This window comes from Sus scrofa, chromosome 6 (assembly GCF_054392235.1).
Source record: "Sus scrofa isolate SSC_HxYL_T2T_F1_AM1 chromosome 6, Sscrofa_HxYL_maternal_Yorkshire_Landrace_v2.0, whole genome shotgun sequence".
Lineage (NCBI taxonomy): Eukaryota > Metazoa > Chordata > Mammalia > Artiodactyla > Suidae > Sus > Sus scrofa.
In genome coordinates, this window is record NC_139388.1 from 1,891,677 (window position 1) to 1,908,552 (window position 16,876).

Below are 16,876 nucleotides of genomic sequence, written 5' to 3' on the forward strand. Positions count from 1 at the left end.
CTCAAGAGCAATTCATCCAACAAACACCGGAGAGTCTGCTCTGCAAGAGCAGGTAGGTCAATGAAACGACCTCCTCAGCGATGCCCTGCCACCTCCATCTGCTAAGACTACTGCTCTGCCAGGCACGTCACCCACTCCCTCACAGCAGCCCTCCAAAACAACGTTCCCTCTCTAGAGAAGGAGCCGGGGCCACAGAGCCACCAAGCGCAAGCCCGGCATCACATTCCAGCTGCCTCCGGTCCCAGGACGGGCACCACGCATGCCTCAAGCTCCTGCCATCTGCCCGGGAACCCACCCCCATTTACCGCCACTGTTTCCATAGGAACATGGGACCTGAGTTCCAAACTGGCTTTACAACTCTTTTGAGCACAACCTCCCATAAATCAGAGACTTTTCTTTTTCTTTTCTTTCTTTCTTTTTTTTTTTCTTTATGCCTGCCCCACGGCTGCTCCACGGCACATGGAGGTCCTGGGCCAGGGATCAGATCTGAGCCGCAGCTGCGACCATCAAGTGTGGCAACGCTGGATCCTTAACCCACTGTGCCAGGCCGGGGAGGGAACCTGCCTCCCAGGGCTGCAGAGATGCTACTGATCCCGTTCATTCTGCCAGAGAGAACTCCCAATCAGGGGCTTCTGTCGAACTAGTAGATTTGGCCTGTTCTTTTCTCCCAGAGAAAGTTTTATGCTGCTCATCTCAGTCCCTATCTTAGTCCTCCTAGAAGCAAAAAGACACACTTTCAGAGACAGGGAAAAGTTACCATATGATCCATACAGATGATTAGTTAAAAACAGTGATGACCATTTGGAAATCAAACTTGTGACACGAGTCCTTTATTTTTCCATTTTAAATTTTCTGAAGTTTGAACCTTAGGCACTTAAACTAAAGATGAAGCCGATAAAAGATGCCTCCCTGAGGCTCACACCTCTATACTGACACCAAAGGAAATACTGCCTCCCAGTGAAATTCCGAGGCTGCTGTGTTGTGCCTGGAAAAGTGCTCGTGGAGCCTGCATGCACCCCCCACCCCCCGCCCCCGTTTGATGCATGGAAATCACTTCAACACCCCAAGCACAAAGGCAACTTCCCCACCCTCAAGGACAGTTTTCAGTCCTACAGAGGTGGTGGAGGGAAAGGCCCAGCGTGCACCTGCTCCCATAGGGGTGAACTAGCTCTGTCAGCCTCCGGAGAGCATGGGCTGCTTTGAGAGTGTGATGAAGGGACAGCTCCTCTCCCTAGAAAAACCTGGACAAACAAACTTTATCTTTCACTTTAGGGGGTTAGAAACCTCCTGAGATGCCCCACGATCCCCACGTTGAGAACTCTGGCCCTGAGTACATGGCACATTATTCTATCACACACCCGCGCTCACGCGGAGCTGTGACCAGTTGTTCGCAAAGTCTGCTGGGAGACCCCTGCCCCCACAAAGGGCCTGAGCGGAAGGGCGCAGATGCACCTGCGTGTCCAAGCTCAGCAGGGGGCTGGCTCTTAGCAGAGCTGGTACAGGATCTCGGACACGTTTGAGACGGAAAGCGAGGCTGTTATCCATCACAGCAGGCGTGCGCAGGGCTGTCCTAGGCACACCGGGACACACAGGCGCCCTTAGGATGCCTTGACAATCTCCCGAGGAAGACTCCCATCATTCTCTCCCTATGGAACCTTCCGGATTTTACAATCTGAGGCGACACACAGGTATCAGCTTGCAGAGGAAAACATGCCAAAGAACCCATCTACTTATCAGAGGCAACCTCAATCACACCTTGCTGCACGGATGGGGGAGGTCACTGGGGCTCAGAAGGGTGTTCCCAGCCCTGCTCTGGGGAAGTTAACAGACTCTCTGGGCATGAGTGTCCTGTTCTGAGATTAATTTAATCTGGCAAATATCTGAACACGTGCTCTATGTCAGCTGCCAGGAAAACCCTTGGTCTATTAAGTGCACACGCGGAAATGGAAGGACCTGCGGTCGCGTCCTCACCGACTCCTAGGCTCACAATTTTCAGTTTCTTCTGCTCCCACAATCGCCCCATAACCCAGCATTACTGGCAGAGTTTAGAAGGCTTTAGTGCGTTGATCCACAGACAGGAAACTCGCCTGGAGAACAGAAGAACAAGGGCCAGAGAGTCCCCAGAGCATGTTAGATTTAGTGACGGTCACTGACAGCTGCCTGTGGAGTCAGTGACAAGTCTCGCACTGGATCAACTACTTCCTGGGCACCAGGAAGACATGGGAACCAAGCGTCTCCTTTTTTGAAGAGCGCGCTGGAACTCAGACCCCGCGGGTGCTGTCCTGCTTCCCAGCAGTCGCTCTGGAAGGCTACACCTGGACTCCAAGTGAACGGCACGTGGGAACTTTCCTTCCCGAGTGACCTTCCGAACCTGCAGCACCTCCCTGGCACTCTCCATGGCAGCACATCTTCCTCCTCTCAAGTGGCATCACTTTGAGAAACCAGTTCAGAGCCTGGCACTCTCCAGGGCAGCATGTCTTCCTCCTCTCAAAGAAACCAGTGCAGAGCCTAGTCTGGTCAGTGGGGTGAGTTCCCAAGCAAGGTAAGAGCATTTCTGGTCACACGTGGGGTGTGACCACGGAATGAGACTGATACATATCCCAAACAAGGCTTATATATTTACTACAAAAACAGGACTTCGAAAGAGGTTTGGCAAAGGAGCGCCAATGAATATAAACATAACCATCCAGGCTAACAACTTTTAATAGAGCAGCCCTACCTGAATGCTCAAGTCTGGTACGCCTAGTTAAAATGCAGATTCAGGAGTTCCCGTCCTGGCACAGCGGAAACAAATCTGACTGAGAACCATGAGGTTGCGGGTTTGATGCCTGGCCTCGCTCACTGAGTTAAGGATCTGGCGTTGCCATGAGCTGTGGTATAGGTCACAGACGCGTCTCGGATCTGGCATTGCTGTGGCGGTGGCGTAGGCCAGCAGGGCAGCTGTAGCTCTGATTGGACCCCTAGCCTGGGAATCTCCATATGCCGCGGGTGCAGCCCTAAAAAGCCAAAAAAAGAAAAAAAAAAAAAAAAAAAAAAAAAAGAAAATGCAGAATCAGGAGTTCCCGTCGTGGCGCAGTGGTTAACGAATCCGACTAGGAACCATGAGGTTGCGGGTTCGATCCCTGCCCTTGCTAAGCGGGTTAACGATCCAGCGTTGCCGTGAGCTGTGGTGTAGGTTGCAGACGCGGCTCGGATCCCGAGTTGCTGTGGCTCTGGCGTAGGCCAGTGGCTACAGCTCCGATTGGACCCCTAGCCTGGGAACCTCCATATGCTGCGGGAGCGGCCCAAGAAATAGCAAAAAAAAAAAAAAAGACAAAAAGAAAATGCAGAATCATAACTTCATAGACTTAAAACATCCAAAGGAAGGATGTGTGGGTTGGTGACAGACACTGTCCCCAACCTGACCAAGCCTGACCCCAAATGACCCCTCAGGGAGGATGCACTCACTCACCTCGAGATGATCAGTGAAAAAGGAAAAAAAAAACAAACCCAAAAACTCTTCTGCTCTCGGGAACGATTCCACAAAGTTTTCATAAAATGTTTCACCATCTCCCACCTCAAATTGGAGAGGCTGAGGGGTTTTAACCTCTGGGACACATCTGAATGGTTTCAGAGCTGGCTGGGCTCCACACATGTGTTCAGACTGTAAAATCACTAGGAAAAGACTTCCTGTTGGGGAAATGGGAATCAGCCCAGGTCCAGACTCACCCTGAGAATCCCAATCTCCGCTCTGGGAAAGGACCACTCCAAAGGCAACGTGAAGATGAGAAACCAAGAGAGCCACTGCTGTGCCCCCAAAAGCCCTCTCCTTCCATTCTCCCCAAAGAGATCCGAAGGCTGATCTACTCTAACAGATGGAGCTGAACAGCTCACTTAAGATAATCGACCATTCTACCTGGCCAACTCAGCTGTCGTAAGAATTCAGGAAAACTTGAAGTTTTCGCAGGAGCAAAGCCGGAAGTCTTAAAGTCTGACGTCCCCCCAGCAATGACCCGGCATCCTTTGGGCTCCTTACCAAAGGAAAGGAAGTTTACTCCAAAGAGTGGCGCGCATCTTGGGGCGCAGCGCATAGGTCCAACCTGTGCCACCGGGAAGCCGAGGGGGCAAGTTCCAAGAGGCTCGAGAGAGTTCAAAGCTCCTGAAGAGCCCATCCCCAGTCCGGAGGGTGAGCCTGCGTGCCTCCTTCCGCCGCCCCCTCCCCCGGTCTTTGTAGGCGGCAAACACTGCCACGCGGATGTCCCGGAAGAGAAATGACAGCTTCGGGAGATCAACTCCACGGCGGGCGCGGAGGCAGCCGCCGTGCGCTCGGGCTAAAGGGTTCCAGGGTCCCCGGCCGGCTCGCAGCGAAAGGAGCGCAGGATCGTGCCTGAGTCAACGTCCTCTTCCTGGGGCTCGAGAACCACGCTTCGGCCGGCGGGCAGCCTGGAGCGCTCCCCGGAGGCGGAGGCGGCGGGGCTCCCCGGCCTCCGCTCCGCGCCGCCGCCACGCTCCCCGCCCGGCCGCCTCCTTCTACCCGCCCCGCCTCCGTGGTGGCGCCACCACTTACCTTACGAGAGCAGGGAGGGGGGGCCACGGCTCCGCGGAGGTCGGGGCGGCGTGGGGAAGTCGTCCCTCGACCCTTCCGCTCCTCACAGGCTCCGGCTTGAGGCGCGACGCGGGCGGAACAAACGGGCTCCACTACCCGCGGGGGCCGGCCATTGTGCGACGTCATCAGGCCGCGACGGTTGTCCTGCGGGCCGGGCGGGCTTACCTCTCTTGCCCCGCCCTCCGCCCGCTTCCTTCCGGCCTCCGCGCAGCTGCCTCCTCGCAGCCCCGCCCCCGCGGCGCGCGCCCGCCTGAACCCGACAGGACGCAGGCGCGGCCGAGGCCCCGCCTCCCGGGCGGGTCTCAGGACGCGCGCGCCGGCCGTCGTGCGGCTGGGAGAGCTTCCCGGGCCTCCGGGTCACGTGACGCGTGAGCGCCGGCGGGTTCCCGCCCCGCTGTGCGAGCTGCGCGCGGAGATGGGTCCCGGGGAGGTGGGGCGAAGAACTTACCTGCCCCCTTCCGGGTGGGGAGCTTCCGCGCAGGGGGGCTGCGCACCCAATCCAAAGTTAGTCCTTTCAGGGAAATGAGTTTATTTTATTTTTAATCTTTTCAGGGCGCACCCGCGGCTTATGGAAGTTCCCAGTCTAGGGGTCAAATCGGAACTGTAGCTGCCGGGCTACACCACAGCCACAGGAACGAGGGGGCAGAGCCGTGTCTGCGACCTGTAGCACAGTTCACTGCAGTGCCAGATCCTTAACCCACTGAGCGAGGCCAGGGATCGAACCTGCTTCCTCAGGAATGCTAGTCAGATTCCTTTCTGCTGAACCACGACGGGAACTCCAGGAAATGAGTTTAAATAACGAAGATTAAACTTTTTAAACTGTTTTGGGGGGATTAAATCCCCCCTTCCGTTAGATAGAATCAGTTCAAAACAAAATGATCATTTTCGAGATAGCGAGTTAAAATGTCAAAGCCTAGGAGTTCCCGTGGTGGCACAGCGGAAATGAATCTGACTAGGAACCATGAGGTTGGGGGTTTGATCCCCGGCTTCGCTCAGTGGGTTTACGATCCGGTGTTGCCGTGAGCTGTGGTGCAGGTCACAGACGCGGCTCGGATCTGGCTTGCTGTGGCTGTGTCGTAGGCGGCAGCTGTAGCTCGGATTAGATCCCTAGCCTGGGAACCTCCATCCTGAGGGTGTGGCCCTAAAAAAAAAAAAAAAGTCAAAGCTGAAACATTTGAAACTATTTCTGTGTAACTAAATAGCTATTGCTTTATCAAATATAACTGATCCAACACAAAACAATCATTTTTGAGATACTGAGTTTAAATGTCAAAGCTTAAACTTTTTTAACTATTCCCAATGTTGTTTAAAGAGAAACAGCTCTGATTAGACCCCTAGCCTGGGAATTTCCATATGCCTTGGGAGTAGCCGTAAAAAGACAAAAGACAAAAAAATAAAAAATAAAAAAAATTTTTTTAAATTAAAAAAATGAAAACAACAGCCCCAAAATGGAGTCACTTATGCTAAGCCTAACCAGACTTCATGACTAATCTAATTGAAATTTCAGCCCCTCCCAGGAGTGGAAATTTAAATCCTTTAGTCTGGAGCTTTCTGGTCAGCACTAGGGAGTAATCTGCCTAAGACCCCTTGCCTCCCCCTAAAGGAGGGTGACCTGGCCTGAAGTAATCCAGCCTTTTAATGTCGTTGTACCTATAAAAGCCTCCATCCTGTACAGCCTGTAGAAGCCTTTCTAAATGCTAGACGGGGTGCTGCCAGATTCATAAATTGTTGACTAAAGCTAATTAGATCTTCAAATTTACTCAGTTGAATTTTTTTAATTTTTTATTTATTTATTTATTTTTGCTTTTTTGCTTTTTAGGGTTGAACCCATGGCATATGGAAGTTCCCAGGCTAGAGTCAAATCAGAGTTACAGCTGCCAGCCCCAGTCACGGCCACACGGGATCTGAGCCAAGTCTGCGACCTCACCATAGCTCACTGCAGCGCCAGATCCTTAACCCACTGAGTGAGGCCAGGGATCGAACCCTCAACAGGGTTCCTAGTTGGATTCTTTTCTGCTGCACCACGATGGGAACTCCTATTTTATCACTTTTTAATTTTTTAAATTATTTTTTTGCTTTTTAGGGCTGCACCCACGGCATATGGAAGTTCCCAGGCTAGGGATCGAATAGGAAGGGCAGCCGCCAGCCTACTCCTCAGCCACAGCAACGCAGAGTACAAGCCATGTCTGTGACCTACACCACAGCTCACGGCAGCGCCGGATCCTTGACCCACTGAGCGAGGCCATGGATCGAACCCGCATCCTCACGGATGTGAGTTGGGTTAGTTCCTGCTGAGCCACTACAGACACTTCTGATACGAGACCTACTTTAGACTAAAAAATTGGCTTTACTCTGCTTCGATATTTCTAGCTTATTCTTTTTTTTTTTTTTGTCTTTTTGCTATTTCTTGGGCCGCTCCCACGGCATATGGAGGTTCCCAGGCTAGGGGTCCAATCAGAGCTGTAGCCACCGGCCTACGCCAGAGCCACAGCAACGCAGGATCTGAGCCGCGTCTGCAACCTACACCACAGCTCACGGCAACGCCAGATCATTAACCCACTGAGCAAGGGCAGGGACCGAACCTGCAACCTCATGGTTCCTAGTTGGATTCGTTAACCCCTGCGCCACGACGGGAACTCCTCTAGCTTATCCTGAAACCCGAGCTTTGCATGTTCTTCACTGTGTGAGCCTGGTGTGGCTTCTGGCTGAAAGCAGCAGGATTCAGACCCGTGGGCAGAGCTGTGGTGGTGTCCTGCAGGGGCAGCTGTCGGGCTTTAACCCCTCGGACCCTCTGTTTCCTCTTCTGGAAAACAAAGTTGGGGTGCGGGGCATCCAGATGGGAACAGAGGTTCCCAAGCGCCGATCCGCGGGCCTGTGCTCTGTGACAACGTTTCTTTTTTTTTTTTTTTTTGTCTTTTGTCTTTTGTTGTTGTTGTTGCTATTTCTTGGGCCGCTCCCACGGCATATGGAGGTTCCCAGGCTAGGGGTCCAATCGGAGCTGTAGCCACCGGCCTATGCCAGAGCCACAGCAACGCGGGATCCGAGCCGCATCTGCAACCTACACCACAGCTCACGGCAACGCCGGATCGTTAACCCACTGAGCAAGGGCAGGGACCGAACCCGCAACCTCATGGTTCCTAGTTGGATTTGTTAACCACTGCGCCACGACGGGAACTCCTGTGACAACGTTTCTAAGCATCTGCAGGGACATGGGAAATGTCAGAGCAAAGTCGGGGACTTCATGACATCAAGTTTGTTTCCCCCAAAAGACTGTCTTTTGCTCCGAGATTATGTCTCTTTCCTAACACTGTCTGTGTTGAAATGTGTTTTTGCAAAATATTGAGATGATTAAACACGCGCTTTGGAGAGTGAGTGTGCGTATCTGGGGCAGAAGGGGAAGGGGAGGGGAAGGAGAGGAGAGACGGAGGTCAGAGGTCATTGTTGAGGTTTTGGTTTGTGAATTTCCAAAGTGTGAGGACCGTGCCCGGGGGCCTCATCCCTTCCAGACCCTCCCTGACTTCAAGACCCGCCTCCAATCCCCTGGGCTCCGCGTGCCAGGCCAAGAGGCCCTGGAGGGACCTGGTGGCTCAGCTGTGGGTCCAGCCAGATCCAAGGGGGTGGTCGCTGGTGAAGCAGGGACACGGGGCCATTCAGGGTCTACTGACAAGCAGTCCAGCCCTGAGCTTGGGGTGGGGTCTCGGAGGGTCTGCAGGTTCCATGGCGATACTGTAGTCGGGGGGAGCCATGCAGAGCACGGGGCAGGAAGAGGGGCGGTGGCCCTGCCAGGTGACCCAAGTCCCAGCCGGCCAGGAGCCCCTTCTGACTCCCGGAGTGAATGGGATGGTTCTCCTGGGGGGGTGGCATCTCCCCCGATCTTCAAGCGTTGGGTGGGAGCCCCTGAGATGTGACCCTGTGGAGCCCTCAAGGCACAGATAGGGCAAGGTGGCTCAGGAGCCAACCCTGCCAGTGTGGGGCGAGCAGAACCCACGCTGTCTGTGCCGTCACAGCCTCGTGCTCCTCTGCCTTCCCCAGGCCCACCCAGGATCTATCCGTTCAGAGGACAGGGGCCACCAGCTTTGCTTCTGTCCCTGGGAAGGCTTTCGGTCCTCCTGCCGCTCTGTGTGCCCACTGCCGGCCTTGGGGAACCTGGCCGCCCCCTGCTAGCAGACGTGGGACGGGGTCACTCCCCCCACCCCTGCCTCGCTCTGGGGACAGACGCTGATGCTTGGGCATGTGACCCTGTGAATTTCGTTACCGGGTCTCTGCTGTGGCCTCGCCCTAGCCACTGCCCGCTGTGGGCCTGCCTTCACCCCACTGGCCTGGCAAGGACACCGAGGGGCCTGGAGGGGTTTCCTGTGGCCGTGTGGCTGGGAAGGGCCAAGGGGGATGGAGTCTGGTGTCTGAGGCCAGAGCCCGTTCCCATCACTTTGAGGCTCAGATGCCGCCTCGGTTTCAGGCAGGACCTTGTGAGGTGCAGGCCAAGCTCTGACTGCCTGTCACTGGGGTCCGTGCCCTCCAGGGGGGCCTGCGAGCTTCAGACCCTGAGTTAAGCGTCAGAGACCTGCCGGCAGGATGTCCCTGCCAAGGCCCTGGGCAGCATGATGGTGCCATCCAGGGAACCCAGGAAATCCAGCCGAGGGCTGGGTCCCAGCCACGCCCAAGGAGCTCCTGGAAAGCGCTCCTTCCCCGAGAGCGTGTGTCACACACCCACTGCAGCCGAGAGCAGGGTACGTGTGCACGAGTGTGTGAGCTGGAGCTCTCCTCCTGCTTAGCATCAAGTCACAGGCCCAGGAAACATGGGCCATGGACAGAGGACGGGGCGGGCTGTGCCCTTCTGCCCTGCACCCCTTTTTCCGCCTGGCTGGGAGGCAGCTGAGGTCTGGCTGTGGTGGGGACGGGGGCCCGTGTCCCCAGCACTCCCCACATGGAGTGGAGCAGGGCAAGGCCATACTTGGCTCAGGTGGAGGTGGGTGGCATGGGGACAGGCTTTGTTCTCAGTCTCTGGACAGATGGAGCCATGGCTGTGTTCCTCGCTGTGGGTCTGAACAGAGGGCTCCTGACAATGGGCTTCCAGGAGCCAGACCCAGAAGTCAAGCAGGAGCTGCCAGAAAATCTCTGGATTCAGGATCCACTGGGACCGTTCAGACAGCAGAAGGAATGGCCCCATGGGGGCTGCCATGCTCAGGGGAGTCATAGATGGGAGTTCCCTTGTGGCTTAGCTGTTAAGGATCTGGCATTGTCACTGGGCAGCGTGGGCCACTGCTGTGGCATGGGTAAGCTCCCTGGCCCAGGAACTCCTGCACGCCAAGAGTGCAGCCAAAAAAAACCCCACGCAAAACCCAGAGAAGTGATGGGCTGACCGACTACACCCACCCGACAGGGGCCAGGCCTCATCTGGTGTCGCCCGTTGGCTTTTTCTGCCCGAAGGGTGAGACCCGTCCCAGAGGGTGGGGGTGCCCACGTCAGCCACGGAGGGGCCTCTCCCCCAGTCTGTGTGCTGCTGCCGCCTTGGGGTTGGGCTCCCTGCCCTTAGCAGCCTCGGCGTTGATTCTGAGTGGGTAGTATGGTCCTGGTGGCCCCTCCTGGGTGGTGGCAGGTCACCTGCCAGCATTTAGTCCTCCGTCCCTGGGGGGCTTTTAAAGGGTGTGCCTTTTGGGGTTCTTGGAAATGCGGGCCAGCTCCCCCGTTCCCGGGGCGGTGAGTCGGAGCTCAGAGCTGCATTGGATGCCGCCAGCCCCGGGCGGGCCTGAAATATTGTGAATTTCTGGACACGTGTGAGTCACAAGTTCTCACTTCTAGTTTACTTTTGTCACCACTGAAGCGACCTTACAAACTGTCGTGTGGATGTCACAGCGGCACTTCCCTCTCCGGGCGCCCTGATTGGCCTCCTGGGGGCAGGGGGGGCCCCAGAGCACAGTGGCTGCAGGCCTGGTGGGTCAGCACAGCCCTGAGCCACCTCGGTGGCCCTCGTGCGAAGGGAGCGGTTTGCTTACCTCCTTGGCACTTCAGGCATTTCCGGCGCCCCGGGAGCCCGCATTCAGGCTGACTGTACCCGGCTGTCAGGTCTTGCGCTGATGCGCGCGCGGGAGACCCACGCTTCCCCGCGGGGCTGGACGAGCGTGATAGTGGCAGGTGTGTAGCGGCTGAGGGGCATCAGGGAAGGGGTCCCCTTTCCTCCTCCTGGGGTGCTGCCTGGCACCTCCATCTGGGTCTGTGGAGGGAGTGGTTCTGCCCTGCGAGCCCCTAGTTAGCTAGTTAGCTAGTCAGCTAGCGCGATGTGTCCCTGGGGGTCACAGCCTTGTGCCCTTTGGGATGCGAGGCTGGCAGCATGCCGCACAGGGGCCTCCTAGGCTCGGGCAGGAATGCCAGCCCGGTTGTTCTGCTCACCAGGGTAGCCTGAATGCAGCAGGGCGGGGGCGACCCAGGGATCATCTGATGGAGAAGGAAGGCAGAGGTACTGGGATGGAGCGCCTAGAACCACACACTCCATGCAGGGGGAAGCCGCGGTCCGGTCAGCCTAGCCCGGTTCTGAAGGGGGGCCTCTGGGCCCAGCCCCTTCCCGAGAGCCCTGCCCCGTGGATATGGGTGCACCTGCACCTGTGAGGCTAATCAGGCCGGTATGACCTTTGTCTGCAGGTATCTCTCAAACTTGCCAGAGAAGAATCTGCTGCAGCTGGTGGATGCAGGTTCCCAGGCCCCAGCCTGTTAGGTCCGGCAGGGGCCCCCGGAATGTGTATTATCCTCTGGTCCAGGGATGCTGTCGCCACCATCCTAGACCAAAGAGCTCCGGTCCCAGAGAATCACTCTCCGAGGCTGTGCCCCGCGGCGGTGGGGTGGCTGGCACACGCAGGGCCATGCAGGGACGAAAGCCCAGGGTCAGGTGTCAAAAGTGCCACCACCAAGAGCCCCGGGTGGCCCCAACAGTGGCACAAATGTTGGCAAGTCACACCCCTCCCTGAGTGCTGCCCAATCTCCTGGAGGCTGTGTGTCCAGGGACCCTGCAGGGGCAGCAGTATGGCACCCCCACATCCAGGGCCTGATGGGGTGACCCTCCCAGGCTGGTGGTCATCGCGGTTCTCCCCCTTCTGTGGAGGCCGTGCTGCCATCCTCCACATCCGCCTTGTTCCCTTAGCCCCTGGGACACGCAGCATCCCCCTGCCACCCAGGACACACAGGGTGAGCAGCCAGGCCAGCCTGGAGCGCCTGTCACCTGGCCTGCTGGCCCATGTCAGAGTTGCTGCTGACCCCCGGTGCCAGGAATGTCCACTTGCAGTGATTCTTAGAGCCAGGCTGTCCCCAGGGGTGGGTGGGCAGCGGAGGGCTGTGGAGAGCAGCTACCCGGGGGAGGTGAGTGCACTGGGCTCCGGGTGGACGGCTGGGTCACAGGACGAGGCGGGGTTGGAGGGAGGCCTTGAACGCAGATCCAGCGCATGCACCGCAGTGTGGCCTGGCCAGAGCTGGCCCTGAGACGTGTAACTGGCACAGCGTGGAGGGGTGGCGAAGGCGGGCGACCCGCAGAGCACAGGCGGGGAGGGCCCGGGTAGACAGCAGAGGCTATAGACCAGCAGGGGGTGTGTGTGGGGCTTGCTCATTTCTCTGCCGCCCTTTCACTCTCCTGTGGCCTGAGTGACCAAGCGCCATTCCCTGGGGCCAGGTCAAGGGCCAGGTGGCTGGGAGGCAGTCAGTGGTCGAGGCAGGTGAGGTCCGTGGGGCAGAGGCGAGGGGGTGAGGAAAGAAAGCCGGGAGGCCCCGAGTGACCGCTGTCATGGGGAAATGAACAGGGGACAGCGTGGAGGGCCCCGCACGGTGCCTGAGCCAGAGCTGTGGGACAAGGGCAGCCCTTTGTGGGGAGCAGACTGCCAAGACACTGGGCAGCATGCACAGGGCCGCCAGGTGTGGTAGGGGACCAGGCCTGTGTGGGCCACCTCAGCGCTACAGGAACCCTTGAAGTCCTGAAGCAGGATGTGACACCATCTGGTCTCCCCGCCACCACAGAAGAGTGGTGTCCTGGCCGGAGATGGTGGCCCATCCAGCGGATGGGCCTGGCTGGGGGCAGGGGAGGGGCTGCAGCCCGCACTGGAGGCCACCAGCTGCACCGTCTGGAAGCAGTGGTTGAGAATCAGGAGGACGTTGCAGACCTGGAAGCCGGGCGGCGGCAGGCGATGTCTGGGGCAGTGGGCACGTTGATCAGGGGCCAGCGAGGCATGGCTGGGCTAGAGAGATGCAGGGGCCGTGAACCCACATGCCCACCCAGGAGAGTGAGGGAATGAGAGTTTCCCGGAGGCCAGGCGGCCCGGAGAGCCATGACTCCCAGGGGTGTGGTGGGGCTGGTCTGGGAGCATCAGGGCTTCCCGAGAGAGAGGCAGGAAGGAGGCCGTGGATGGTCCCTGGGCTGCAGCTAGGACAGGGGTAGCTGGGGGAGGCAGGTGTGGGAGAGGGGGGGCCAGCCTAGCACTTGAGACCTTGAGCTGGGCAAGGGCAGCTGGAGAACAGGGGGCATGTCACCCAGGCCCCAGCTCAGGGCCTGGGACCGCCTGGCACAAGATACAGCCTGGCCAGCAGTTCAGGCTTGGGGTGGAGGTCAGGGGTCAGCTCTGGCTCTGGATGGTGGGGCACAGTCCACCCACGTCTTGCGGGGTTGGGGGGGCGGAAATGTCTGCCTCCCTCATCCTTCTCCTCTGAGCATGTTTGTCAGCACACGGGGACAGCCATCCTGCCTTAAGTTTACCACCTGGAGAACAGGGCCATCTGTCTGTCTTCACTGGGTGTCTGGCTTGGAGGTGGAGGCGGAGCCTCAAACTCCCCAGGCAAATTTATGCATGACAATGCAAATGAGGAACAGGGTTGAGGGGTCTGGGAGCCTCCCCGCCCTAACCCGGGAAGGCAGAGCATCCCGAGCAGAGACATCTGGCTCTTGGGAGATTGGCCCTGGTTATACCCTGGCACTCAGGGGTTGTCCGGGGCGGGGGGGCTGTTGGATGGGCCTGGGGACCATTCTTGTGCAAACACAGGCTCCTTAGCTGGTCACCAGAGAGCTCGGCAGAAAGGAACCTGTCTTGCGCGGGAACCTGGGTGGGTCACAGGAACTACTTCCGAAACTAGGGGGGCAAAGAAAGGTCAAGGGTCAGGTGTCACTTTTCCCTGCAGGAGACCACCAGGTAAGGTCACGTCTGTAAAGGACATTCTCTGCTTCAAGCAGAGGGACACCAGGCTGGAGGGCACCCACGGCCACCCACATGCCAAGAGGCACGACCGCAGCTGGACTCCTCTCTCTTGGATTTGGCCTAGCTGATGGTCAGTCGGGGTGCGTGCAGCGCCCAGGGCACCAGCAGGGCAGACTGGGGGTAGGCTCCAGCCCATGTGCCCCCTGTAGCCACCACCGTGCCTACCGCCCATTCTCCCTTTCCCTCCCAGCAGCCTAGGCAGTCACAGGGCTTCAGCCTCCCCAGGACTCTCCCATTCCTGGAATCTTTGGTGGCCTGCGACTGGACAGGTGGCATCCAGGCCCCAGAACTGAGCAGGTGGCAGAGCTGTCAGCTGGCTAAGCTCTTCCCTTTGGTATCTGGTGCTCAAACCAGAGCTTCAGGCTGGATCCGGAGGGCGGCGGCAGTGGGCCTAAAAGGGCAGTGCCTGCTCTCCCTGGACCCCAAGGGGGTCCCAGAGCAGTGCCAAGAACTCAGCCCTGGAGCTCGGTCCAGCTCTTAGGGCCACTAACCATGTGACTCCCGCCTGGAGCGGCCTGTGAGGCCCACCCTGCAGGGCCCCTTTGCTCAGAGAACTGCGCTGCTCCACCAAACTGAACTTCTTTATTAAGTGCCAAGGGTCCAGGCGGGCGCTGCCCCCTGCAGCCCCTCTGCCGAGGCCTTTGCTTGGAGTAGTGTGGCGCGCTCACTTCACGTGCTCGGCCGCGTGCGAGGAGCAGTAATACTTCTTGTGGGCGATGAAGGTGGACAGGCTGCTGAACCTGATGTTGCACAGGCGGCAGTACCTGTGGTTGCCGTTGGGCACGGGGGCCGGCGTCCCCTGGCTGGGGGTCTGCACGCCCTTGTCCGAGTGCGAGGGGGGCGCCGGCACAGCCTCGGGGGACGAGGCTGGGGGAGGGCCGGGCCGGGGGCTGCCGACGGGCGCCTCCCGTAGGTCCTGGCCGTTCAGGCCGTCGCGGGGGGCGGCGGGCGAGGGCGTCCGGGCCTCGGCGCCGGCGCCGGCCGGGGGCTTGCCCAGCAGCAGGCCGTGCGCCAGGCGGAAGTGCTCGATGAGGTCGCCGCGCACCACGCCGTTCGGGGGGCAATAGGGGCAGACGACGGCGGGCGAATCCTCCGGGGCGGCGCGCAGGCGGCGCGGGGTGGCGGGGCACGAGAACTTCTTGTGCGCCAGGTAGGCCTCGAGGCTGTGGAAGCTCACGCGGCAGGCCGTGCACTCGTGGTAGTCGGCCAGGGCTGGCAGGCTGGGCGCGGGCCCGGGCCCGGCGATGGCGAGGGCCTGGCGCCGGGGCTTCTTGCTCAGGTCGATGGGGCAGTCCACCGGGTCCAGGACGCTCCCGCCCCCGCTTCCGGGCCGCGGCGCCGGCGACGCCGGCGGCTCGGGGGCTGGGCCTGGCGGCGTCGGAGGGGCGGGGCCGGCTGGGGACGGGGCGGGGCCAGCCGGGGGCGGGGCGGGCCCGGCCGCGTGCAACTCGTAGAGCTTGCGGCGCCTGCGCGTGCGCACGGGCGGCGCGGCGGGAGGCCCGGGGGTCCCCGGGGTCCCCGTGGGCGCTGGCCGGCGAGGCGGCGGGTCGTGGCGCGAGGCGCAGTAGTAGCGCTTGTGCACCGTGTAGGTCTCGTGGCGGCTGAAGCGGATGTTGCAGGCCTCGCACAGCGTCCGGCGGGGGTCGTCGTCCTCCTCCGCCCCGCTGCTTGGGCTCGGGCTGCCTTCGCTGCCCCGGCCGCCCGCGTCGGCCTCGGCCTCGGCCTCGGCCGTGCTCCCCGCCTCGTCCTCCCGCGCCCCGGGGCCGGGTGACGAGTGCGGCGCGTCGGCCTCCGCGCGCGGCGGCGCGGGGGGCGCCTTGGGTCTGCGGGCCGGGGGTGCGTCGTCGGGTGGGCGGCGGCCGGAGCAGTAGAGGCGCTTATGTACGTAGAAGTTGTTGACGTTGTTAAAGGTGATGTCGCATTCAAAGCATGTGGCGCCCTTGGGGGCCCCCGCGAAGAGGCCGGCCGGCGCACCCACACCCGCTCCCGCCTGCAGCCGGCTGTGCACCAGCTCGGACATCTTAGCCAGAATTTCGGAGGCCGGCGGTGCTGCAGGCAGCTGCGTCAGGAAGAGCGCACCCGGCCCGGGGCTGGAGCCGGGAGTGGGGCTGGACAGCTCTGCCTTCACGTGCACCGGGCCAAGGCCGGGACCGGGGCTGGGCGGTGACGGTGTTCGCGAAGGGGCCGGGGGTCCTGGCTCCGCCTCAAGCTCCTCTGCGGCCTCCACCTTGATACTCCGGGGAGCCGCTGCGGGCTCACTTCCGCCCCCGTTCTGGGGGCCCGCTCTGGCCTCTCCGTTGGTGGCCTCGGCCAGGGCCTTCCTGTCCAGTCCTGGCGATTTTGCGGGCATCAGGCCCAGGTCAGCAGAGGCCAGAGGGCCATGCAGCGCCGTATGCTGTTGGAAGCCAGCCACACTGTCTGCGGAGAGATCCCGGGGGCCATACTTCAGCGCTGGAACAGATCTGCTTGGGCCAGATCTGAAGTGGCGGGGGGGTGGCACGGGAAGGGGGAGTTGGGGTGGGTAGAGGTGGTGGAGGGCCGAGGTGGAAACTGACACCCCCCCTACTCACGGACAAGCCTGCCTCCCCATTCCCATCCTCAGGGGGCCCCGAGGGCTCACCTGGGGGGAGCTTGGCAGCGGGGTGGCCGGCCCCTGGCGAGTAGATCTCAGCCTTGGAGCCCGGCTGGCAGACCATGTGATTGGTCACCAGGTGGCTGTAGAGGATGTCCCTTGTGGTAGAGATGAAGCCGCAGCTGTGGCAGACACCTGCAGGGACGTGATGGTGTCAGGGCCCTGGGTGGGGGCGGGCCCCACAGACGCCCCGCCCACCCCTGTCCTGGCACCACCTACCGGTCAGTGTGTCCGTGTGCACCTTCAGGTGCCGCTCACAGTTGGCCTTGGTGGTGAAGGCGGACAGGCAGATGAGACACACGAAGGGGCGCTCGCCTGGAACAGAGGGTCCAGTGAGGGGAGGCCCAGGACCGCAGTGCAGGGCGAGTGCCGAGGGTCCCCTTGGCTCCCAGGATCTCAGCAGGGGCCCAGCCCAGAGCCGAACATCCAGGTGGG

The 16,876-nt window shown here is 60.0% G+C and overlaps 2 protein-coding genes across 8 annotated transcripts in view; both read right to left on the reverse strand.

Moving 5' to 3' along the window:
- ZC3H18 (zinc finger CCCH-type containing 18) overlaps positions 1-4,709 on the reverse strand; it is a 51,189-nt gene extending 46,480 nt beyond the window's left edge. For all 3 annotated transcript variants that reach the window (XM_084959271.1, XM_021093665.2, XM_021093664.2), the window contains exon 1: positions 4,547-4,709. The gene's annotated coding sequence lies outside the window, so the exon portion shown is untranslated. The remainder of the gene's footprint in view (positions 1-4,546) is intronic.
- A 9,663-nt stretch (positions 4,710-14,372) lies between these two features.
- Positions 14,373-16,876, reverse strand: part of ZFPM1 (zinc finger protein, FOG family member 1) — a 62,984-nt gene continuing 60,480 nt past the window's right edge. For 4 of the 5 annotated variants that reach the window (XM_084959266.1, XM_084959268.1, XM_021093668.2 and 1 more), the window contains 3 exons: positions 16,661-16,756; positions 16,430-16,576; positions 14,373-16,227 (listed from right to left, as the gene is read on the reverse strand). In XM_084959266.1, coding sequence (XP_084815392.1) covers positions 14,474-16,227; positions 16,430-16,576; positions 16,661-16,756 — 1,997 coding nt within the window. In that variant the 3' untranslated portion in view covers positions 14,373-14,473. Of the gene's footprint in view, positions 16,228-16,429; positions 16,577-16,660; positions 16,757-16,876 lie in introns of those variants that run through there. The other variant, XM_084959269.1, reaches the window with a different exon arrangement.